Source organism: Pituophis catenifer, unplaced genomic scaffold (assembly GCF_029215685.1).
Source record: "Pituophis catenifer annectens isolate HBS135680 unplaced genomic scaffold, rPitCat1.0.hap2 SCAF_3, whole genome shotgun sequence".
Lineage (NCBI taxonomy): Eukaryota > Metazoa > Chordata > Lepidosauria > Squamata > Colubridae > Pituophis > Pituophis catenifer.
Window position 1 is genome coordinate 130,350,775 of NW_027256883.1, and position 25,028 is coordinate 130,375,802.

The window sequence follows — 25,028 nt, forward strand, 5'->3', positions numbered from 1 at the left end:
TCTTGGAATGTTAATGGGTTGAATTCAGCACAGAAAAGGAAGAAATTATTTACATATTTGAAACAATTTAATAATGATATAATATGTTTACAAGAAACGCATATCACAACTCAAGATCAAAAATATTTGATAAATCCAAAACTAGGAGCACATTATATATCTTCAACTTCGCAGAAAAAGAATGGTGTGGTTATTTATGTAAATAAAAAATTAACAGCGAAAGTTATAGAAGCAGATCAAGATGGTAGGTTTGTAGCAATTGAATTGCTTACAGCAAATGGACAAATTCTTTTGATTGGAATTTATGCTCCCAACCAACAACAGGACTATTTTTATAAGATGTTACATACTAAAATATTGCAATGGGACTATAGATCTATTTTAATTATGGGAGACTGGAATGGAGTAATTGATTCTAAACTAGATAAAAAGAGCTTGGCAAAGTCTAGAATTAGACTACCACAGACTTTTTTTGATATGAAAGAAGATATGGAATTAAAAGATGTTTGGAGAATACATAATCCAAATGAATTGGATTACACTTTCTTTTCTGATAGACATAGATCCTTTTCTAGGATTGATTTTATTCTGTTGTCAAATGATCTACTTGTTAAGACAAAAAGAACAAAGATTTTTCCAAGAACTTTGACTGACCATAGCCCTGTATGGATAGAAATTGAGATGGATAAGGTTGAGAGACGTTCTTGGAGATTAAATGAGAACTTGTTTAGATATGAAAAAAATACAATAGAACTTAAAAAGCATTTGAAAGAATTTTTTGAAATAAATTTGAATAAAGGTACCCCAATTGAAATTGTTTGGGACGCAAGTAAAGCTTATATGAGAGGGGTACTTATCTATATGAATTCTAAACATAGACTGCTCCGACAAAAGAAAAGATCTGAGTTGGAAATGGAAATAAAGAATAAAGAACAGTTACTTATTAAAAACCCATCAGATGAAAGAATACGAAGTGCTATAAAACTTTTGAAAGATCAATTTCAAATGCTTATGGCGGAACAAGTTGCAACAAGCCTACAATACGCGAAGCATAACACATTTTGCAACGCTAATAAACCGGGCAGATGGTTGGCTTACACATTGAGGAAAAAACAAAGTGCACGGATTATCGATCGTATTGATATTGGAGGGAAAGAAATCTTTCAACAAAAATTAATTAAAGAAGCTTTTGTGGACTATTATACTAAATTATATGCCAAAGAAGAGGTGCAGAATGGACTTATAGAAAAATATTTAAATGATAAGAGAGTTACAAAAATTACCGATCAACAAAAGGAAAGAATGAATTATCCTATAACAGAGGAGGAGATAACAGCAGCAATTAAACAGCTAAAAACAGCCAAAGCTCCTGGCACGGATGGTTTGACTGCAGTGTATTATAAAACTTTACAAGCTGAAATGGTGGGACAACTTAGAGATTTATTTTGCAATATTCAACAAGGGGGTAAAATACCCCCATCTTGGACAACTGCTTATATATCTTTGATACCAAAAGAACAAGTTGGTCCTAAAAAACCAGAGAATTATAGACCAATATCTCTTTTGAATACAGACTATAAAATTTATGCGAAGGTATTAGCCAACAGGTTGATGCCAGTAATCCAAAAGGTGATTCATGAGGACCAAGCGGGATTTATTGAGGGTAGATATATGAAGGACAATGTAAGGCAAGTAATAGACTTATTGGAATATCTTGATAAGAATAAACAGATTCCTGCAGTGCTGGTTTTTTTGGATGCAGAGAAGGCCTTTGATAGAGTGGATTGGAATTTTCTACTAAAGACTTTAAAAAAGATGGGCTTTGGGGACCAATTTATACAGGCGATCTCAGCAATTTATCAAGAGCAAAAAGCACAGATTATTATTAATGGAAGTTTGACGACAGAGTTTAAAATTGAAAAAGGAACAAGACAGGGATGTCCGTTGTCCCCACTTTTATTTATTTTAACATTGGAAGTCTTGCTAAATACAATACGGGATTCTAAAATTTTGAAAGGCATAATGATAAGGCAAGAGGATTATAGAATAAAGGCATTTGCAGATGATCTGGTTGTTACCCTATCACAACCAATGGAATCAACAATCCTGATGAACGACATTATACAAGACTATGGTAGAGTTTCAGGTTTTAGACTGAATTCAAAAAAGACTAAAATGATAGTTAAAAATATGACACAAGATCGTAAACATGAGCTTGAAAGGAGGGCAGGTTTTGAAATTGTACCTAAGGTAAAATATCTTGGAGTTCAGGTTGCAGAATCAAACATGAAATTGTTTCAAAATAATTATGAGGTGTTGTGGCGAGAGGTTCAGAAGGATATGGAGACTTGGAAAAAGCTGCAACTGTCTCTACTTGGAAGAATAGCAGCAGTTAAGATGAACATTTTGCCAAGATTTCTGTTTTTGTTTCAAATGATTCCGGTGCTTAAAAGTGATAAACAACTGAAAGTTTGGCAGTCTGGTGTGAATAAATTTGTCTGGAACGAGAAGAAGCCGAGAGTGAAATTGAAAATTATGCAAGATGTTCCAGAAAGAGGAGGTCTTAAACTCCCAAACCTACAGTTATATTATGATGCAGCAGCTTTAACTTTAACAAGTGATTGGTTTGGAAGTAAAAAGACTGGAATATTGAAAGCAGAAAGTTTTGACCTTGAACTTGGATGGCATGCCTACTTATTCTACGATGACAAAGTTGATAAAGTATTTAAAAGTCATATACTTAGAGACTCTTTGATGAGAGTTTGGAAGAAGCACCGACTCAAATGGGATTACAAAATACCGCTATGGCTGGATCTTGGTCATACTTTGTGGAATACAAATATAATGTCACTCGGGGGGTTTTTATACAAAGAGGTTCTTTTTACAGATGCGGGCAGATGGCAGCTGAAGACATTACAGACACTGTTGGATGAAGGGCTTAATCTAACTTGGTTACAATATAATCAATTACAATTGAGATGGAAAGAGGACCAAAAAACTGGTATTATGTTGCATGAGGAAGAATTGGTTAGACATATAAGAGAGAAAGGTCCAATGCATATCAAAAGGCTTTATAATGTTTTGCTAGAAAGAGATTCAGAAACTGAATTAGTTAAAGACTGTATGATTAAGTGGGCACAGAATTTTGAAGAACCAGTGATGCTGGAAACATGGGAAAAAATTTGGGTTCAGAATGTTAAATTTACACAGTCGCAAAACCTGAGAGAAAATTTTTATAAAATGTTTTATAGATGGCATTTAGATCCCAAAAAGTTGTCATGTATGTACCCTAATGTTCAGCCAAAATGTTGGAGATGTGAATGTTTAGATGCCACGTATTATCATGTTTGGTGGACCTGTAGGAAAGTTAAGGCTTTTTGGATAAAAATTTGGTGGGTCATGCAGAATGTTTTGAGGAAAAAAATTCAATTTTCTCCACAGTTGTTTTTATTGGGTATAGTTAAGGGTTTTACACGGGGTGAGATAAAACTGATATTGTATATGATAACAGCAGCAAGATTGTTGATAGGTAAATATTGGAAGAATGAAGCTTTACCCACTATCGAGGAATGGACTTTGAAGATGGCTAGTTTTGCTGAGATGGCGAAGATTTCAGCATATTTAAAAGACTGTTCACAAGAGACTTATGAATGGGAATGGAAAAGGTGGATAGAATATGTTCAGAACAAATACCAAACTAGAAAGTATCAAATAGCTTTTATTTGAAAATAATGTATTAGAAATATTTTAATGTATTAGAAATATTTTAATGTAAAGAGATAAAGAGGAAAAATTATACAGGGGGAGGGATGGGTTTAAGCTTGTTTACTAGTGTTACTAGTTATGAGTATATAATAGGGAAGTCTGGGGGGGGAGGGTTAGGGAGGGTTAGGGAGGGTTTGGGGAGGGAGGTGGGGGGGTGAAAAAAGGGGTGAAAATCTAATTGTAAAACTTTTGCAATAAAAAAAAAAAAAAAAAAAAGAGGGCCGTGAAAATATTGACAGACTCCTCACACCCTGGACATAAATTGTTTCAACTCCTACCCTCAAAACGACGCTATAAAGCACTGTACACCAAGACAACTAGATACAAGAACAGTTTTTTTTCCTGAACGCCATCACTCTGCCAAACAAATAATTCCCTCAACACTGTCAAACTATTCACATTAGGCTGCATAACTATTGCTATTGGTCTTCTCATCGTTCCTGTTGTCCATCTCCTCCCACTTGTGACTGCATGACTGTAACTTTGTTGCTTGTATCTTTGTGATTTATATTAATGGTTTCCTAGTATGATTGCTTATTGTACCATATGACTGTCACTGGGTGTTGTGCCTTGTGATTCTTGATGAGTGTATCTTGTCTTTTTATGTACACAGAGAGCATATGCACCAAAGACAATTTCCTTGTGTATCTAATCACACTTGGCCAATAAAGAATTCTATTCTATTCTCTATTCTATAGTGGCAATCAATTTAATAGACTCCCAATTTCAGGCAATGGAAGAAGTCAGGTGTTGGATTCCAGCCAAAACTCAAATTGTTAAGCTCCTGAAGACACCTGGAACAGATGCTTTTGTTCCTAAAAAGTGGAAAACTCCTGAGTGGCTTGCTACCATAGCGGATCACACAATATATGTCACTGTGAGAAGAATGTAAGAGCAACAATCATTAGAAGGTTGCAATACACTTTGTGCAGACTACAGCAACCTCACAATGAGTTATTTTGAGGATATTCTCCAGTGATATGATAGGAAATCAGCTGGCTGGCCTGACCCAGGCATAATAGTGATGGGTCTGCCAAAGGTCATAGGGAGAAGTAACAGGAGGAAATGGCAGATGACTTTCCTTTACGTCCTGGGCTACTACTGCCAAAATGTTGCGTGTTAATAAAAGTAGATTTTTTTTTCTGTTAAGGGGAAAAAAAATCAAGTATGTCAGAAAAAACCTATACATTAGATAAAAATATGATTAAAATTACGGTAGTTACAAGATTTATTAATGCAAAATTATTTGACTGGACATATCAAATCTGTATTCTCAAAAAAAGCACAACTTGCCCCTGCCCCATCTAGAAAAAGAAGTATAAAATTTAAGTATTGTCCAGATGTTCTGGGAAGAATCTCACACAAGCCATTCCCTCTAATAAATATAATAAGAGCTGTGGTGGTGCAGTGGTTAGAATGCAGTACTCCAGGCTACTTCGACTGACTGCTGGCTGTCAGCAGTTCCGCAGTTCGATCCTCACTGGCTTAAGGTTGAGCCTTCCATCCTTCTGAGGTTGGTAAAATGAGGACCCAGACTGTTGGGGACAACATGCTAACTCTGTAAAAACCGCTCAGAGAGGGCTGTAAAGCACTGTGAAACGGTATATAAGTCTAAGTGCAATTGCTATTTGTGCCTTTTCAATTGAAAAAAAAAATCAACCTATCTAAGGTATCTATGTGGAAAAAAAAATAGAAATGTGACACAAGAATGTGAAAATATATTGGACAATAACTTAGCATACTGGTCTTACCCTACCACTAAAAAGAAAGGACCGTCTAATGTAACAGAAAGGAACAATGCCACATTATCTGTTCTAGCACGCTATTGAAGTGCCATGAACTTAAGACATTTTGAAAGCTGGAGAGAGAATGGAAAGTCTTAGCTAAGTGAAATAAAGACCTCTTTTAATATAGTTCTGCTGTCTTGAGTGTTTCTGTAACAAAATGTAGCTGTGACAGTGATTGTAAGCACATGAATTTGGCATGTAGCTTACTTACCTCCAAAAGCAGGATATAAAAATATGGGGATGCCTCCCTCAACTTTCCATTTTATAATACCTAAACTGGTGTTTTTAAAATATATAGTAATCATGTGGCCTGAATGACTTGGCTGTATCCTTGATCATTGTCATTGCTGTCAGACTGAAGTCAGCTGGCTATTTCTACCCATCTGGTTGTAAACAAGCCTGAAACCTATGAAAGTTTAGAGGAGAAAATGAAATTCTTACTTTATTACGCTTTCACTTACTGAAGGCAGATATTGTAGGAGGAGAGTGTGTTAGTCTATAGTAGCCAAAAATTGGAAGGAATCTGATAGCACCTTTTCAACTAACCCATTTGATTAAAAAACATAATTATGTTATTCTGAAAAGGTGTTACCACACTTTTTCTGATACATGAGCTGGGAAAGCTCTGAAGAGAGTTTTGAGAAACTTTGAAACTTTTCTAAGAGAAACTCTGAAAATTAAAATCAAGTACATCACTTTTTCTTGTATTTTAGCAAATTGGGTGGCAAACATACACATGTGTTAGTTATTGTATTTATAATAGCATATATAATATGAACGTATACCGGTACAGGAGTGTTGTAAAGATGGATATTGTGATGTAAAGTGAAGAAAATGGTTTAAATAAAAACAATATTAAAAAATAATAATAATAAAAAGCTCTTTTGAAGAAAAAAGGACATGAGGTCTCTGTGTTCGTGGGGAAAAAGGCATTTCCTAAATGGAAGGAATTTCTTTAAAATTATTTTAAAAAATTAAGCACACAAAGACTAACAGATAGAAAGCCCTAAAGTTAAATTTTTGCCTAAATTACAAACCTATGTTGAGGCCTAGAACCAAGTACCTTTTCCTCTGACAGTGTCACTGAATCCAACTGTGTCTACTCATTTGTGGGAATTATAGTTTGGCCTAGCTGCCAAAGCTGTCATAACATCGTTGTTTCAATATTTAGGATCCTTTTAAAATATGTTAAATGTTAAGTATAAGGATTATATCATCATCATCATCATCATCATCATCATCATCATCATCATCATCATATCACCATCATCGTGGCTTCTGGGCCATTTCTGTCTCTCACCATGCATGCCTAACTTGTTACTCAGGCATAGCAATGGAACAGGAAGAATTAGACAAAAGAAAACAGAAGAAGTAGAACTGATCCCTTGAGATGATTAAAAATGTCATCAAAGCACCTAGACAGCCAAAATTTTAAGCATACAATCTTTCGTACAGCACTGGTTCTTCCACTTCTTGCTTCACTCTCTGGAGCCTATGTCTGGCTCCAGAAAAGAATTTAAAAGTAATTCTACGCCAAATCAAGTCTGATGAGAACTGGGATGTTTGCTGCTAGCACATCCATGGCAGGATGAACGCTTAAGTCAAAATGAAATACACCTAGCTAGCATTAGCCCTTCCCAGGAAACAAAATATGGCAAGAACAGATGGAGATAGCATTTCTTTTCTAACATTTATAAAGTGGCTGGGGCGGGATTTTAAAAATCTTTTTAAGCTTAAAAAAACCCCTTTGTAATTATAACAGCACCTGCCTCATTGAGGAGCAGAGATTTCATCCTGGTGCTTCCTGAAATGAAGAGAAAAGAACCTTTGGCTACCCAGGAAATTAATTTTAAAAGTAAATCCAATCTTATTTCCGGTATAATTCTGATGTGATTTTTTTATGGATTTTTTTAAAAATCAAAATCAAAAATCTCCTGAGATCTATCTTCTGTGCCAAAATAGATCCCAATTACCGAGACAGTTTGAAAATGATTGGTCTCTTGAGCATCAGGCAGCAAAACAGAAATGTTTGTTTTTTCCTTATCTTCTTTCTTAGACTTAGAACTTAGAATAACTTTATTGTCACTTTGAATGTATGCTAATCGGCATTAATTAAAATGAAATTTCGTTGCATACAGCTCTCAAAAGATCTCCACCTTTCCTTCATTCCTCCTTCTTTCTATTAAATTACAAATGGTTAAGAATCAGAGGTGGGTTTCAGCAGGTTCTGACCAGTTCTGGAGAACCAGTAGAAGAAATTTTGAGTAGTTCGGAGAACTACCGAATACCACCTCTGACTGGCCCCGCCCCCATTCTCTGCCTCCCGAGTCCCAGCTGATCGGGAAGAAATGGGGATTTTTGCAGTAACCTTCCCCTGGAGTGGGAAGGGAATGGAGATTTTATAGTATCCTTCCCCTGGAATAGGGTGGGAATGGAGATTTTACAGTATCCTTCCCCTGCCACGCCCACCAAGCCCTGCCACACCCACCAAGCCACGCCCACAAAACCGTTAATAATTTTTTTTTAATCCCACCACTGTTAAGAATGGAGCAAGGGAGAATACAGACTAGTAAAATAGCTTGGTAGATTACTTTAGCACTCTTGTTTGACTGGTTACTTGACATAAGAAAGAACAAACAACTACATATAAAGACTTGGGCCACCATGTTGCAATACAAAGGTAATTTTGGGGCAACTGTTGGATGGGCTCGCATATTGTACCAAGCCATAATGCGATTGAAAGCTTTGGCTTAAAACTAAAATTAAAAATCAAAACAGAATAGGCGTATCAATCTTCTTTACAGCATTAAATGTTGCTAATCTATTGTGCTTGGAACGCAAACATGGTGGTGTAACAGCTTACTTTAGCAGTTATCTTTATATAATTATCTTAGCCCACCAGCAAAGCTCAAACTGATGGCCCGTGCCTTCTGCTCCCAGTTCCTAAAAGGTGAAAGCAATGGAAAATTTAATTTATTATCTCCCTCTAACATTTCTCAGGTTCCTAGGGTTTCTCAGCTGCAGTTAAAAAAAGCAGTTTGGGAGGACCCAAGAATTTGCAAGATCAGTTGTTAAGCTATACAAGGAACTCCTTAAAAACATTCCAAAAATCCTACATTGTTGTTTATTAACAATATTGTAGAAACATGAACAGGAAAATGATTCTGCTTACGCTGATTAATGCCAGAAAAGCTCCATAAATTCCATCATGGCAGCTATGTAATTTTGGGTTTGCCTGTTGGTTTTCTGGGTACTTCCTATTTTAAACATTTAATTGTTGAATTCCCTGGCAGGCATCTCTGACAAATGTTGTCAACTCAGCACTGACTTTTTGTTTCTCTCCTCCAAAGGCTTGCAAACCTACAGGACCTGGTGGTCTGCCAAGAATGTGGTGCTTAGTGGCTCTGTAAACACACTCTCACCCAAAGGCAGATTAATATATGAGGCTGTAGAGGCTGTTTTAAGATCAAAGCTAGGGCTCTGGTCCGATTCTGATAAAACTATATGATAATGAGATTAAAGAAAACACAACAAATTGTTTGGGAAAAGTATGATCAAATGTTGCAAAATTCTCTCCTTCCATTATTATGAGACCTGTCTCCAGAGAGATTTGATTCAAAGGAAGTAGCTAATGTCTCTCATGAGGCAAATCAGTTGACTTTTCAAATTAATGATTTCTTTTTTAATCAAAGATGGTTAGCTGAAGGATATGGCCTCCTAGAACAGAGGCACTGATTTCCTAATCTAGCCGCAAGAGGAACAGTTCTCACAGACAAAAGAGAAAACAAAGGAGGAATTCTGGGGATGGATGTGTCTTGGGCTATATAAAGTCCTTGGGGTTAATTTTAAATTCCTCTTGTAAGAATTAATTCAAATAATTGGAAAGAGAGACTTGTCCCTCTTCTAAAGATCAGAGGTAAGGAGGAAGGAATATGGTCCTTGTCAAGGTTCTCACTATAGTGATCTTTTATTGCAGAGGTGCCTAACTCCTGGGTCATAGCCCACCACCACACCTTCAGCCATTTGGAATGGGGCTGCAAAAGTGGTGGACCCACTGCTCTTGTGGAACCATCCCCTTTCCACCAGTCCGCAAAGCTGGAAATGTTGGGGAACTCTTTTCTATTGCACCTAGGAGAAACTATTATCTATTTATTAATGTACAAAATTTATTGGCCTCCCAACTTATCTCAGGGTAACTCTGGCTGTCTTACAATCATAAATACATCAGGCAACTAGTTTTTGGAGAAGAAAGAAAGTAGCTTCAGCTTCATTCAGAAGTCAACCCTTGCCCTTAATCATACATTAAACTGGGAAGTATGAATGAAGCAGACATGTTTTGGATTCTGCTAACTGTTTCTCTTCCCCTCTCTCAACAATTACCATCTAAACCAGGGGTGTCAAACTCAAGGCCTGCAGAGAAAATCCAGCCTGCAGAGTGCTTAGATATGGCCCGTCCTGGAAACAGCAAAGGACCAGCCTGCAATGTCTCTGCCAGTGAAAACAGATCTCGGGAGGCTGCGATGGCCTCCTGCAGCCCTCTGCCAGTGAAAACGGAGCTTGGGAGGGCTGTGTGTGCTCCCGAGCTCCATTTTCACTGGCAGAGGATTGCAGGAGGCTGTTGCAGCCTCCCAAGATCCATTTTTGCTGGCAGAGCACTCAGGCCACCACCGGCGCCCCCGACACAAGTGACGTTGAGCTGGCCATGCCCAGCCCACCCCCAAGGTCAAATACAACCCTTATGCGGCCCTCAATGAAATCGAATTTGACACCCCTGATCTAAGCTATGGAGTGGCTCTATGGAGTAATCGGCCTGCGTTCTCCTGATATACCTCAACTGCAACTCTTAGCAGTCCCAGTCAACATGGCTATTAGTGACGGATATTAGAAACAATAGTGCCAGAACATCTGGAGAACTATAGGTTCCCCATTCCTGAAAGTATAGTTGAAGAGAAATTTAATTATGGCTTCTGAACTGCAGCTCAGACTGACTTCTAGCACATTCAGCACACAAACCAATGCACTATCTATTTAAATCTAGGTCCCCGAGTGTGATTGACTCACTAACTGAAGTGAAAATAATTTGATAAACCCGTGATTTACTGCAACGACAGATACAGATTTACTGTGTGGCTATATACCTCTTAAAATCATAAAATAAATTTCAGTGCAAAGTCCATGTAACATTTGGCAGACTGTTCTGAAGTTGGGGTTTGTTTGTTTTTTTGGCACTGTTATTTCAAATGAAAAAAAAATGCATGAAAGTTAAACTGTTACCAGTGAGCAAACTTTGTCACTATTCCTTGCATCTGCCCCAAGCGTATTCTCCTGTAAACGAAATATTGTTTTAAGAAAGAGTTAAATTACATCTCTTTAAACTTTTCTGCCTATCTTAGTGATGCTTTCTGTTTGATTTTCCAGACAATTTCTCCTATGATGAAAACTCGATAGAGTCAATACTAATTAAATGAAACCATCTCTATGACAAGCCAATGTACTTTTCTCATATTGTGTCTTTTTAAATCAGAATTAAGGTAGTTTATTTCCCCTTTAATGAACAGGGAAAAAATCAATATAGAGAGGAAAGCAATAGAACAGAGGTGGTTTCAAAAAACCATTTCTTTGCTTTGCAGTTGTTGAGTTGAGAAAGCAATTCTGAAGGGATAGGCCAGGGCTCTGGCTATTACTCTATATTTGTTTCCACTTTTCCACATTGGATAGATATGTCTACAGGCAACAGAAAACGGTCTGGAACCTCCTGAAGACAGATGGTCCTGTGATCATTTATAATTTGGAGATACATAAAACAGAATATAGCAAAACCTACTTTTATGAGTTTGTCCACAGCTGATCTAAAACCAAACGTGGAAGGGGTGGGGGGAGAAAAGGATGAAAAAAGGAGATTCATAATTATTCAGGGATATCCTGCAGTGTCCATTTTTTCATAATGTGTCATCTGAGGTAATACTACTAGCTGTTCTTTTGAATTAACAGCCAGTCATGAAAACAGAAGTTACAACTGAATAAACTTTTTTTTAAAATTTGAAAAATTTAAAACAGAAATGAAGATTTAGTGCTCTTAAGGATATCTATCTAATTTTCTTGGTTTTTTATTTGTTAAATTTGGTTTTATTTTAAATTAATCTATTGCAGTAATTTCAAAAGGAAAACACAGAATAGATAATGTTCCTTGTTTTTAATCCTTGTTTTAATCCATTTTTGTATTTATAGTCATTTGAAATTTTATTTTATTTGTTGTAAGCTTTTCAGAGTTGCCTGAACTATGAGATGGGGAGAAAATAAATTTGAGAAACAAATAAAGAACAATTGGAAAATGCAGTGCCCATACAACTCATGATAAACCACAGGTTAGTGTGGAGAGAACAGACTGACTCCCTTTGTCCCCTTTCAAGGTTTTTAGCAATAGAGATAAACAGTAAGCCTTCTGACTGCTGTCAATTCAGTTCATCAGTGAAATCAAGCCATAAATTGTAGTTACCGTATTTTTCGGACTATAAGACGCACCGGTGTATAAGACACACCATGATTTTGAAGAGGTAAGCAAGAAAAAAGTTTTTGCCCTCCCCGGTCCCCAGGAGCACTCTGCAGGCCTCCCAAATCCTCTGTGCGCCCCATTTTTTGCAAAAATGGAACAAGCGGGGTGGGGCTTCGGGAGGCCAAAAATGGCTGTATTCAGTGTATAAGACGCACCAACATTTCCACCCTCTTCCAAAAAGTACGGTAATATTAATAATGGTTAGTATAAAACTAGCCTCAACCATTGTACTAATTAAATCTGACCATAGTTTGCCTGATTTGGATAGCACATAGTAAAACATAAATAGAAATAAAAATTGGCAAACAAAAAAGGAGGGGGAGGCAGCAGTGGCAATTGTGTACAAATCCAAGATCTCTACAGACGTAGTACTTGTCATGAGAAACTATGGTTCACACTGCCTGAAATACAGCAGTCAAGGAAATCCTGCAAAAAATAAATAAATCAGTCCTAAATATATCCATATACCGGTAAGTACAGGTAGTCCTCAACTTACAACAGTTCATTTAGTGACCATTCAAAGTTACACCACCACTGAAAAAAGTGATTTATGACCGTTTTTCACACAACTGTTTTAGCATTCTCCATGGTCACATGATTTATATTTGAATGCTTGACAACTAACTGACATTTATGACCATTGCTGTGTCCCGGGGTCATGTAATCGCCTTTTGTGACCTTTTGACAAGCAAAGTCAATGGGGAAATCAGATTCACTTAACAACCATGTTATTAATTTAACAACTGCAGTGATTCACTTAACAAATGTGGTGAGGAAAGTCGTAAAATGGGGCAAAACTCACTTAACAAATTTTTCATTTAACAACATAAATTTTGGACCCAAGTGTGGTCGTAAATTGAGGATTACATGTACCGAAGATCTGTTATTTTCAATTAGCCACCTCTATTGGAACTGGCTCGTTTCTTTACCGTTTCATTACACTACTGACTTTACATACCACATCTGGGTTGAGCCTGAAGGCCAAAGGAAGAGAATAAAATAAGGAACGAATGGTGGTTAGCAGTGAAGAGCTCCAGGACTGACGGACCTCTCGACTTCTGGGAATGCGATGGAGGGCAAACTGTAATTCCTGGGGAGAATTGACAGATTTGTAGATAAGAATCATTCGGGTATACTAAACATTATTTCCTGTACTGTAAAACTCTCGGCTATATAAACAGTTGATAGATAAAGAAGACATTCCAATTTGAATGGGCTCCTGCTTATTTTCGTTGCATTCCAGCATCCAATTGTCATGCGCCACAAGAGATAATTCTGCAAAAAACCCAAAGGAGAAAGAATCCACATTTAAGGTCCCTCCCCAAAAACATGGAAGGAATCTCAGCAAATTTAAGACAACCTTTCCAGTTCAAAGGTAAATTCTTTGAAAAAGAAACAAATCTTCCTTTCAGGTAACTAAACTAATAATCCGTGCTGAATTTCTTGTGACCAAGACTTTTCTTTCTTCAAAGCAGCATTTAGGAAAAATCTTTTGGTAAAACCTTGAGAAATATAGAGCTAGGCAGCCTAGACCAATCTTATATTTAATAGCTCATTTGCAACTACCAGTATTATCTCTACAAGGAGTGACCAGGTGGTATATCCTGCTGTTTGCTTAATTTCCACAGGTTTAAAAAAGAATTATCCTGCACCAAAGTTCCTTCCAATTCTATGATTTTGTTCCTCAGAAACCTATTACAATTAACTCCCACAGCTTCCTTGGCAGGAAGCTATGTTTGTTTTTCTGGTAGATTATTTCATTTTCTGTAGGGCCATGGAATGCTGTGACCTTTCCTGTGGCTAGCATGCAACCAGCCTCTCCAGGTTACCAAAAACAAGTGACTTTTTTGAGTGATTTTGGGAAGGTTGGCATAGATGTAACACACAGCACTATGTCAAGTGCCCCATCTGGTGGACAAACGTTAGTAAGACTCCAGCCTTTTCCTCCTATAATCCCCAAGTCATCCACTTAAAATCAAGGTATTTGGTTATCTCTGAGCGGTCACTGAGTTTAAGAATTTGTTTTCAGAACTGAATTCTGTCTTTCAGAAAAAGAAGTCTAATCTGAGTTACTTTGAATTTTCTTCATTTCAGCAGCCTCTTCTCTCTCCCTACCCCTACACACTTACATTCATGTCTGTTTGTGCATCTACCCATCTAACTCTATGAGTATTTATTGTAAAATGGGAGTTTAAGATCTTGTTTAGCTATTACAAATAACTGTCTGTAAATTCTGATCTACCTTTAGTCCACTTGTTTTTTTTTTTATGACCCTATAATCCCTCTTCTCTCTCCCTACCCCTACACACTTACATTCATGTCTGTTTGTGCATCTACCCATCTAACTCTATGAGTATTTATTGTAAAATGGGAGTTTAAGATCTTGTTGAGCTATGACAAATAACTGTCTGTAAATTCTGATCTACCTTTAGTCCACTTGTTTTTTTTTATGACCCTATAATCCCTCTTCTCTCTCCCTACCCCTACACACTTACATTCATGTCTGTTTGTGCATCTACCCATCTAACTCTATGAGTATTTATTGTAAAATGGGAGTTTAAGATCTTGTTGAGCTATCACAAATAACTGTCTGTAAATTCTGATCTACCTTTAGTCCACTTGTGTTTTTTTTATGACCCTATAATCCCTTTTATTGGGGTGGAGTCAGGCTATTGGAGCTGTGCATTTATTGGCCAGACGTCCTTCCTAACGCCTATATGAAGTTGGCAGCAGATATTTTCTCTTTGTGCCCTGATAGAGAAACATCTGCTATTGCCTAGGATTGAACTCTCAGCCTCCTGACTGTGTGGCAAGCATCTTCACCTCTAAGCCACCACATCTCTCAGTCCATTTCTGGGTTAACAACATGAAATTACATCTTCTGAGTTCATACCCTCTTAGAAGTACCTAACAAGCTTTGAATATTACTTGGCATTAATGTTTAATCTTAGATTTATTTCAGGTAGATTCCATAAGTACAAAACAGAACCACACCAAAACACACTCTGTATCTTTGCAATCAGACCTAAAACGAATCAAGCATACAATAATAACCGTCAGATGAAATCACAAAACCATCTTTTACTACTCAAAGTCTAGCCTAGGGAAGTTCCTAAGGAAACTGAATAACTATCACATAGCTGACAGCCCCATGGGACAGGTCTCTGATCTTCTGTCTACATCATTTCCAGCTGGTCAGAGGAAAATGTGGCTGGTGCAACATGCTCATAAAGTTGTCCTTCCAGCAGAAGGTACTTAAGAGACCATCAACATTCAGAGCTTGTTCTGGAGATAGATAGCCTTGCATAAAAATGTATCTTTTTTGGATTGTTATTTTATGTTTTTGTTCTTTTCAGAGGTAAAATACATAGTCCCTGAGTTACAACCATAAATGAAACTGGAATTACAGTCGTAAGTTGTGATGGTCGTAAACTCAGTCATCACATGACTGGATTCAATTTTACCACCTTTTTAGTTGTGGTTGTTAAGCAAATGTGATGGTCTTAAAGCAAACATCATGACTGTTAAACAAACCCATTGTTCACTATGGGGCTTTTTTTTCCCAGAAACCAGAAGTAAACACCAACTTCTGGAAAAATGTCATAAATTGCAGCCGCATGACTGCAGACCGCTGTAAACAGTTATAAATATGAGCCAGTTGCTGAGGCCCCAAAATGTAGTCATGTGGCTATTGGGAAAGTTCCTGGACGTAACTTCAGAACTGAGTCGTAAGAAGCTTTTACGGGGGTCCTTCATAACTTTGAAGGTCATTAAGTGACCAGTCATAAGTCAAGGACTACCGGTATCAACGGAATGTTGCATTTATAGTTATACAATTCTATTTCAACTACCGTGTTTCCCCAAAAATAAGACCCTGTCTTATATTTTTTTGAACCCCGAAATAAGCGCTTGGCCTTATTTTTGGGGAGATATTATTTTGGGGCACATGGAGCAAGACAAGGCTCCTCTTGCCATCTTACTTGATTTCCAGCCCTGTCTCCCTAACCCTAACTAGAGGAAATAGTGGGGCCCGACTGCGCATGCGTTTAAATATTTTTGAGGAGGGCTTATTTTCAGGGGGCCTTATTTTAGCGCATGTGTTCAAAAGCCCGATTGGGCTTATTATCAGGGGATGTCTTATTTTCAGCGAAACAGGGAATTTGTCATTAAATTACTTTAAATATTGATTCCCATGGAACAGAGGCTGTGTTAGCTTTTGTGGCAGTCCAAGGGCTATAGCGAAGGAGGAAAAAGTCCTGATATGTCATGTGATGCTGCCATGGTGATGTGAGTTTGACACCCCTTTGCTAAACCGGGAGTGGGCGTGGCCAGCGTATGACACATCCGGCCAGGAGTTTAACAGCCCTGTCTTAGGCTAAAAAGAACTCAATCGCTTTAAATAAAAAAAATTAAATTCACACATTCCTCACACAGACACTTTTGCATTCATATTATGAAGTAGTTTTCACATGTTACTACTCCACTTCTGTTTGGGTTTAAAAATAATTTCAAAAATGATTTATTTTTCCCCAACTTATTGCAGGTGGCAGATGTAGCCAACTATAGTTGACTGAAAATGCTAAACACAATTAGATTTAGTTGCTACTGGACTGGTAATTACCAGCACTGAAGACTAGATAGGGAAGTTGAAAAAACATTTCAGGAGAATGTAGTGGCAAACTAGTTCTTTATTACTCCCTTAAGAAACCTACATCCACCTGTGCAACCGTGAAGAAACCTACATGCACATGTGATCAAGTTTGAATCAAGAATTTTTCACCTTCATTTCCCATTCCCCGCTCTCCACACACATTCACAGCTTCCACTGATTTAACATCAGAATGTGTACATTCTGTACACATAAGTTAATAAGTTACTACAGCAGTAACTTATTTCATGATCAGTAGAGGGTGCTATGACACTGAGACTTATACTTAGGGACAGGCCCCAAAATTTTGTGAGTTGAGAAAAGAAAAAAAAAAAAACAAGGAAATTTAAAAAGCAGAATCAAAAAGAACACCAATAGCGAAGGGGCATGAAGAAGAAACAGGCAGTGCAAGCAGGATAAGAAAGGAGAATAAGAGAGAGGCAGAGAAAACAAAGTGATGAAAAACTAAACAAAAAGTGATGACATATAGCAAAGTAAGAAAGCGGGAAAATTAATATCAGGCAGATCTTCAGAGTTCACACCAGATCCCTTAGTATCTTGAACTCTGTGAGCCACTGGTCTTTTCCCCTTTTCCAGTATATGATCTAGTCTTTCTTTAAAGTCGCCAAGCAATCTGAGATGCCTTGGTGATTGACTCTTATTCTTTGTGCTTAATCTAAAAACGCTCAATCATTGGAATGTTGTCCTAAACAAAATGAATGGAAAATGTAGAAATACTAATGAGGAGGAAAACGCCATAAAATCCTTATTTCCTAAGTCCAGTGTCACTTTTGTAGACACAGATCCAAAGCAAAGATTGTGGGGTCCTTGGTGGTCTCTAAGCTTGGTGGTTTTCTTGCAGACGTTTCATTGCCCAATTAGTTGAGTAATGAAATATCTGTAAGAAAACCACCAAGCTCAGAGGGCACCAAGAACTCCACAGTTCAATCCTGAGCCACAAATATTCTCTTCTAAAGCAAAGATTTAAAGTAAGATATCAAACTAGGTTGAATATCTTGAGCCGTGGTGGCACAGTGGTTAGAATGCAATACTGCTGACTACTTCTGCTGACTGCTGGCTGCCAGCAAGCAGTTCGGCAGTTCAATTCACACTGGCTCAAGGTTGACTCAGTTTTCCATCCTTCTGGGGTTGGTAAAATGAGGACCCAGATTGTTGAGGGCAATATGCTGACTCTGTAAACCGCTTAGAGAGGGCTCTAAAGCACTGTGAAGCGGTATATAAGTCTAAGTGCTATTGCTATCTTTCATACACTAGAATGGGTAGTCCACTGTCCTGAACACGAGTTTTCTATTTAATTTTATTGCCCAAATGATTAAAAGGCAATTTAATTAGTGTTCTCACTCAATGTAGTAGCAGATTAAATAAAGTTCATGATTGGAAATGCAATCCCACATGTGGGAAATCCTATTTCAGAAGACAAATTTCATCTCCTTTCACACAAAAGGCTTTTGTGAGTTGAATAAGGTACAAAATTAGAAATGTGTGTGTAACATCCTATTCCAGCAGCCTGCTAGATAAATATACACAGGAGTTCCTCAATCTTTCAGTCTTCAAATGGGTTGGATCAGTTTATGTAGTCTTCAGCCAGCACGGCCAAAGGCCTTGCTGCCCAGAGGATTATAGCAGTTGGAGTTCAATTCATCTGGAACTCATCAGGTTACAGTAGTCTGGGCTAAACATCTGCTAATAGTCATGTTGGTGGATTATAAATGTCTAGCGCTTCTATGAAGTCAGGCTGGAGAACATAATTTTGAAATGTGGCTACCAATCTTACTGCTAGTAGAAAAGCATCATGATGCCAGGACACAAATGTAATTTTCTGCTTAAGCTGCAGGAATATTCTATGTATCTCCAGGGTGAGTAATCCAAACAAACAAAACAATGAAGGGCTAGAAAAGCATTATTTGAGGGAAAGCATTCTAGACTCTTATCTCTATATAAAACAGTCCGAAGAGAAAGTTCACATTATGTTAGCCCATATTTTTATTATACAGCTATGGATGAACAGGATAGTTGAGCCCTAAGCAAATGTGAGGTTGCTTTGGATTGGAAACTGATCTCCCCTATTCTGGTGCTCTGGTGCTTTTCGGTTTGCATGTTATGCTAATTTATCTTGTGAATCATGATGTTTGAATAGAGCCAGAGAATAATCCTACATAGTCTACTTGGACTCACTGAGTTCAAAGCGACATTATTTCCAAGAAATGTATATAGGATTGCAACCTTGTGGCTTGGAATACTTCCAATAGTTCACTTCACTTCCCCATGAATAATGAAATACCACTGGGAAACAAATTGAAGCGTATAAAAGATCATGGCTACAGTCCCTCCATCCTGTTCCCCCATACCCAAACCCAGAGCAATTTAAGCCCTGTCAAGTGTTTCACTTTGGTCTGGAAATTTTAAGAAAAATAATATCTGAATATGTTTAATAGATTATCTCAAGAATCTTAAATACACAGTGACAAATGTGTAATGAGCAATTAAAGGAAATTATTCATGAGTCAGTTCAACAATGCAAGACATCGCAAACCCCCAATGCTTAACCAATCTGTTCTGATGCTTAAGCTATGCCATTTTTAACATTTTTTTTTATTGCTAGAATAAAGGCAAGCAGATCTCAGGCTTGTGGAATCTTTTTTTTTTTTTTATGAGGACCCAGGATTCATCAAGTAGTTTTATTAAAAAAGATATACCCTTGAACTATAGCGTATTCAGCCCAAGGAATTATTTTGAATAAATGGACTGATAGAACTGAGGATCTCTCCTTACAGAACCCAACAGTTATTTACTATTTTTCCCTTCGTTTCAGTAATATAATTAATAGGAAAATGTGTTACTTATTTTCTAATAACTGTCAGCTGTCTATATAGTAAAATATCTGTTAGCCCTATAACTGTGATGGCGAACCTATGGCACGCGTGCCCAAAGTGGCACACAGAGCCATATCACCTGGCACGCCCGGCATCACCTATTCCTCTTCTGGGTTTCTGGCATGCATGTGCACATGACGATCAGCTGGCCTTTGTGCGTGGGGCATTGCCGGAAACCAGAGAAGCTGGTCTTCCGTTTTCTGGTGTGAGCATGCGTGCCGGCTAGCTGATCAGCATCTGCACATGCACGGCAGTAACCGGTAGACTTGCTGGCCAGAAGTTCATTTTCCGGTGCACACATGCCCCCTGGGCAGCTCCCCTTCCTGGTCACGTCCCAGATGAGTGCGTGCTCCCTTTTCGGCACTCGGTGCCAAAAAGGTTCGCCATCACTGCCCTATAAGGTAGCCCAGACAAGAAGCCTCAGCATTATTTTTATTGTAAGGTTACATTAAACAGAATCTTGCAAGACTGAAAAAGTATTTTGCCTCTGCTGTACTTTTAGTCTCTGGAAAACTAGGCAGTGTCCTCTCTAAAACGGTTCCCTTGCCTTTTCCCCACACCTGTGGACTGAACTATGGTGGCACAGTGGTTAGAATGCAGTATTGCAGGCTACTTCTACCGACTGCCAGCTGCCAGCAGTTTGGCAGTTCAATCCTCACCAGCTCAAGGTTGACTCATTCTTCCATCCTTCCAAGGTCAGTAAAATGAGGACCAAGATTGTTGGGGGCAATGTGCTGACTCTGTAAACCACTTAGAGAGGGCTGTAAAGCACTGTGAAGCAGTATATAATTGCTATTGCTATTGCTCTTATCAGACAGCTCATCTCATCTTTGGGTCTTCCTCCTGTTTCTCAAGGTCATTCCCACACATCATCAGAACATCTCCCTGATGAGTCAGCAGAAGATCTACATCTATGCTTGGCACATGTTCTATGCTAGAAATAGTCTAGCTCAGAACAGGGGTACGGACGTTTGTTTTCAAGCAAGCATGCTACAGGGCTACATACCATTAGTCAGGTTCAAGCATGTAACTTCAACATGTTTGTTTGAAGTTTCACCCTTAGGTTGTTCTAAAATGTCCCAATCTTCTAGGCTTCAGGGGGTATTTTAAATAACCACAACGTGTATTGAAAGCTTCATTGCACAGTGAAACGTGGAAGCATAAAGGGATCCCAGCTTGAGAAAAGAATTTATGCCATTCAACAGCAACCTTTTCAAGAAAATGCTCCCTTAGTCATAAACTTGGGAAAAAATAGGAGACCTCACTCCATTTGGCCTAGAGATCAAACATATCCCATTCCAATACATGCAGACAGTACAGATTAGAGATATAAGACAGAGCCAAAATTTCTAGGACAAGGTTGTCCAACATTGGTAACTTTAAGACCTGTAGACTTTAGAATTCCCCAATCAGTCATGGGGAACCCACTATCCACAAGTCTTAAAGTTGCCAAGGTTGGACACCCCTGTTCTAGACAGAGAGCTGTTTCTGCCTTTCTATGTTGTTTTATGTTTGGATACAGATGCTTCAAGATTATCTGGAGTTAGGTGCTTAGTGAAGTTTTCTCTGGCCTGCATGGAAGACACATACACACACACACACACACACACACACACACCAAGTTAATGAGAAAAGTGAAAAATTTAGGGATGGAACTTCAGTGCAAAGTGGGAAAGTACATTATTTTAACAGGAAATGTGACATTACTATTTAATAAAATAGGAACAATCAGAAAAATAGCTATAAAAACTCACCGAGGAATTGGGGTATTTTGCAGCTCTTTTCTGTTCAAAAGAACGGATTTTTTCTTCACTCATCTTATCTGAATCAGCCAAAACATAATGCCTGGGAGAGTATTTCTTGGAAAGGCTGTTAAGCAGCCTTAAGATTTCTGTAGTATGTCCTCCTGAAAATACAGAGTTAACTTCTGTAAGTTCCACAGACTTAGAGTAAGATTTTTTCTCATTCTGTTGATTTACCTCTGAATAGGCTCGCCCCTTTTGTTGGCTGGATTTTACAAACCATACTTATCCACAATTAACTTAAATGCAGTTTCCTTAATTAACCCAATTCTTTCTTTCCTTGATCACTGAACATAAACTAACCACAAGGGCTTGTTCAGCAAGCTAAACTATGTAGTTGGTTAGTTTGTGGTTCACTACGATATCTAGAACAACAAGACCAGGCAAGTAATAGTTGCCACTGTCTCCAGTTACTCACCTGTCCCTTTCCACTCCAATTCTGTTTGCTAACATATTGTCTTGGGCTAATGGAACAGAATGACTGGACCAAGAATGCCTGCACCAAAGGAAATGGAGAGGATGACCAACTTACCTGTTTTGTTTCACTGAATGGGAGGGAGCGGAAGGAAGAGAAAGCAAGAGGTGGCAAAGCAGATTTCACTTTGCTCACCATCAACTACTAGCTGGTATGGAACACTAGCCAATTCAAAGAGACAGGGAATGTGAATGCCCATGTAGTACCAAGCTGTAATTTATTTTACAAAGAGACAGTGCCCATGTAGTGCTAAGCTGTGATTAGTTTTAACGAGTTTGAGTAAATTATATTGGCCTAATGTGACATCAAACTAAACCATAAACTATGGTTTACAAAAGGCAAATTCTGAATTTAGGTATTCTGAATCAAAATCAAACAAACCATATTTGATATGATGTGTGAACTTTACTAACAAGTATAAAAAAGCTTTTTTTCCTCCCCAGCAAGAAAAGAGGACCAAATACCAGTCAGAACACCGCTTCTAAGTGGAAAATTCTCCTTGTCTCAGTGCAAGAGAGCAGAGGTAGGTTGTCTTTTCCTTATAGGTTTTCCTGCTTCCCAACCTCAAGAGAAAGGCAATGGGAGGGGGAAGGAACTTTGTTGTTTTATAATGTTGGCTGCAGAGCAAAGAAAAAAAGCAGACTAGAACTCACTCTGGAATTCAAAAGTGGCTATACAGATAGCCCTTGATTTACGACCACAATTGAGCCTAAATTTTCTGTTGTTAAGTGCAACATTTGTTGAATTTTGCCCCATTTTACGACCTTTCCTGCCACAGTTGTTAAGTGAATCATTGCAGTTGATAAATTAGTAACCTGGTTGTTAAGTGAATCTGGCTTCCCTAGTGGCTTTGCTGGTCAGAAGGCTGCAAAAGGGGATCACATGACCCTGAAACACAGCAAAGGTCATAAATATGAGTCAGTTGCCAAGTGTCTGGATTTTGATCACATGATCACGGGGATGCTGCAATGGTCGTAAGGGTGAAAAACGGTCGTAAGTCACATTTTTCAGTCCTGTTATAACTTTGAACTGTCACTAAACAGTTGTAAATTGAGGACTACCTGTATAAAACATTATTTTTCAAATACTTAGGTAGGTAGAGCTACTTCTACTAAGATGCCATTGTAATATTTCCATCAGACTACACCAGAGTTGGTATAGCCAGAAGGTTGGTCTAAAACTGGAGACACCCAGGTTCAGATTACCCTGGGTCATGCTAATCTCATGCTATTAACTATTATTGTCAAGGAAGAATTAAGCAATTGGAATTAAGAATTAAAATCACGAATGGAGGCGTGATATTCTGCCTCTAAAATATCAGCCGGAGAACCCCTCGATTCCTTTCTAAACAGACATCACCCAATTAATCCCAAGCAAAATTTCTTCGAAGAAACTACAATTTCCAGCATCTCTAGCAAGCACAGCCATCAGCATCAAGAATGCCTCCTTGCTGTAGCGGCTTGCTTTGCTTCTTGGGTAATGTAGTCCGGATGGCCACAGCAACCCGTGGTAATTGACTGTTTTCTAGCTTTTTGTCTTACCAGAACCGGCAACCACCAGGAGTTTGACATCAGCATTAGGAGTGACAGCAGGACGTCGCTTCACAAACCGCAGGACGAAAAGAATCAGCAAAGGGAAAAAGAAGACTGAGACGCCCAGCTTTGCCCAAAACGACCATTCCATATCCAGGCCGTCATTCGACAAACCTCCCCAGTATTGTAGGAAGCTGGAGGGGAATTACGGGAGCCGAAGTAGTTCAAAATATGGCAGACGCGTTCTGCTGCTCGTTCGTCAAAAAGTGTTTTCGTCACCGTTCCCGGGGGGCTGTTGTTGTTTTTGCAAGCGTTGATTGTATATAGTTGCAATGCTTCTTTCAAAAAAAAAAACCGAAAATATTTTCGAAATGGATAGAGAGACAGAACGGCCTAGAGTTGTTTTAAGCGCACGACAGGTGAAAGAGAGATGAGCACTGAGCCCTATAGGCGGCAACGACTAGCAGAGTAAAATCCACAGGGACTCCTTTACCCTTATGACACATGTGCTTTTTTCCTATTAGCTTATGGTGAGAATGGCAGTCATCATTTTTGTGTTCTGTGGTATTTTAGTGAAATAAAACAACCTTATTAGGAACATAAGACTGAAGAAGGTCCATTCATTAAAGATATAAGACTGTCCTAGTGTTGGGTGTTTTGTTTTGTTTTTTTGCTAGGCAATATTAAACTGCATATATTATTGTATCTTAAAAATTTATAATTTACAAGGTATATGAAATGGATTGTGGACAGGTAGACTCTCCCTTTTTAAATATAATGCCAAGGTGCCAAGTGATGAAAGTTCATCATGAAAACAATACAAATACCATGACGACATAATTGTGTCAAAAACCACAAATACACTAATACAGATGTAGCAATTGAATCATAATGTCACTAAAGGGGTGTTAATTATGATGCCATTGTGATTTGCTGTAGACTCTGCTGTTTGGGATGCTGCTAAAAATATTACTTTATATTGATGAAAAATCTATAGCTGACCTAAAAGCCTGGATGGATGACATGTATTCACTCCCACCCCACGAATTGGCTTTCTATCAACTTTGTGGAAAATCTGACCATAATTTGGCCTGGTTAATATTTTTCTTCTTTTTGCTTAGACATTAAAATCAATCAGTAATAAATTCATATCTGTTTAAGGAGCACCTTTCTTCTGAATCTATATAAAAAAAGCAATCCAACACCAGAATTTCCTCCCCCCCCAAACATTTTTATTTTCTTTGGAATGGCCCACTCCAAATCTTCCAGCAGTGGTGCATGCAATTACAAAATTATCTGGATTATCTGGAACAGAAAGTGCTTTGTGGTATTCAAAATATATCTACTCAATATCTCTTCTTCACAAAAATTCACAACATATACACATATGAAAACAGAAATTTTAATACATCATAATAGCTGATCAATGAAAGCTTTGGCTACACATATGAACATTTGAAATGAAGTAATTGGAACTACTATATGCGTGAGATGCAGCCTTTATCAACATTTTTTGGTGTGTTAGGTTCTTAGCTAGGTTAGTGAGAGGAGCTGTAGAGAGGGAGGGAGGAG

The 25,028-nt window shown here is 38.1% G+C and overlaps 1 protein-coding gene across 1 annotated transcript in view; it reads right to left on the reverse strand.

The window, feature by feature from the left end:
• Positions 1 to 23,625, reverse strand: part of ALG14 (ALG14 UDP-N-acetylglucosaminyltransferase subunit) — a 45,176-nt gene extending 21,551 nt beyond the window's left edge. Inside the window, exons 1-3 of the mRNA XM_070941185.1 lie at positions 23,466 to 23,625; positions 21,402 to 21,553; positions 13,064 to 13,195 (exon numbers count right to left, since the gene is read on the reverse strand). Of these exons, the coding sequence (XP_070797286.1) occupies positions 13,064 to 13,195; positions 21,402 to 21,553; positions 23,466 to 23,607 (426 nt within the window). The 5' untranslated portion in view covers positions 23,608 to 23,625. The remainder of the gene's footprint in view (positions 1 to 13,063; positions 13,196 to 21,401; positions 21,554 to 23,465) is intronic.
• Positions 23,626 to 25,028: the final 1,403 nt, after the last annotated feature.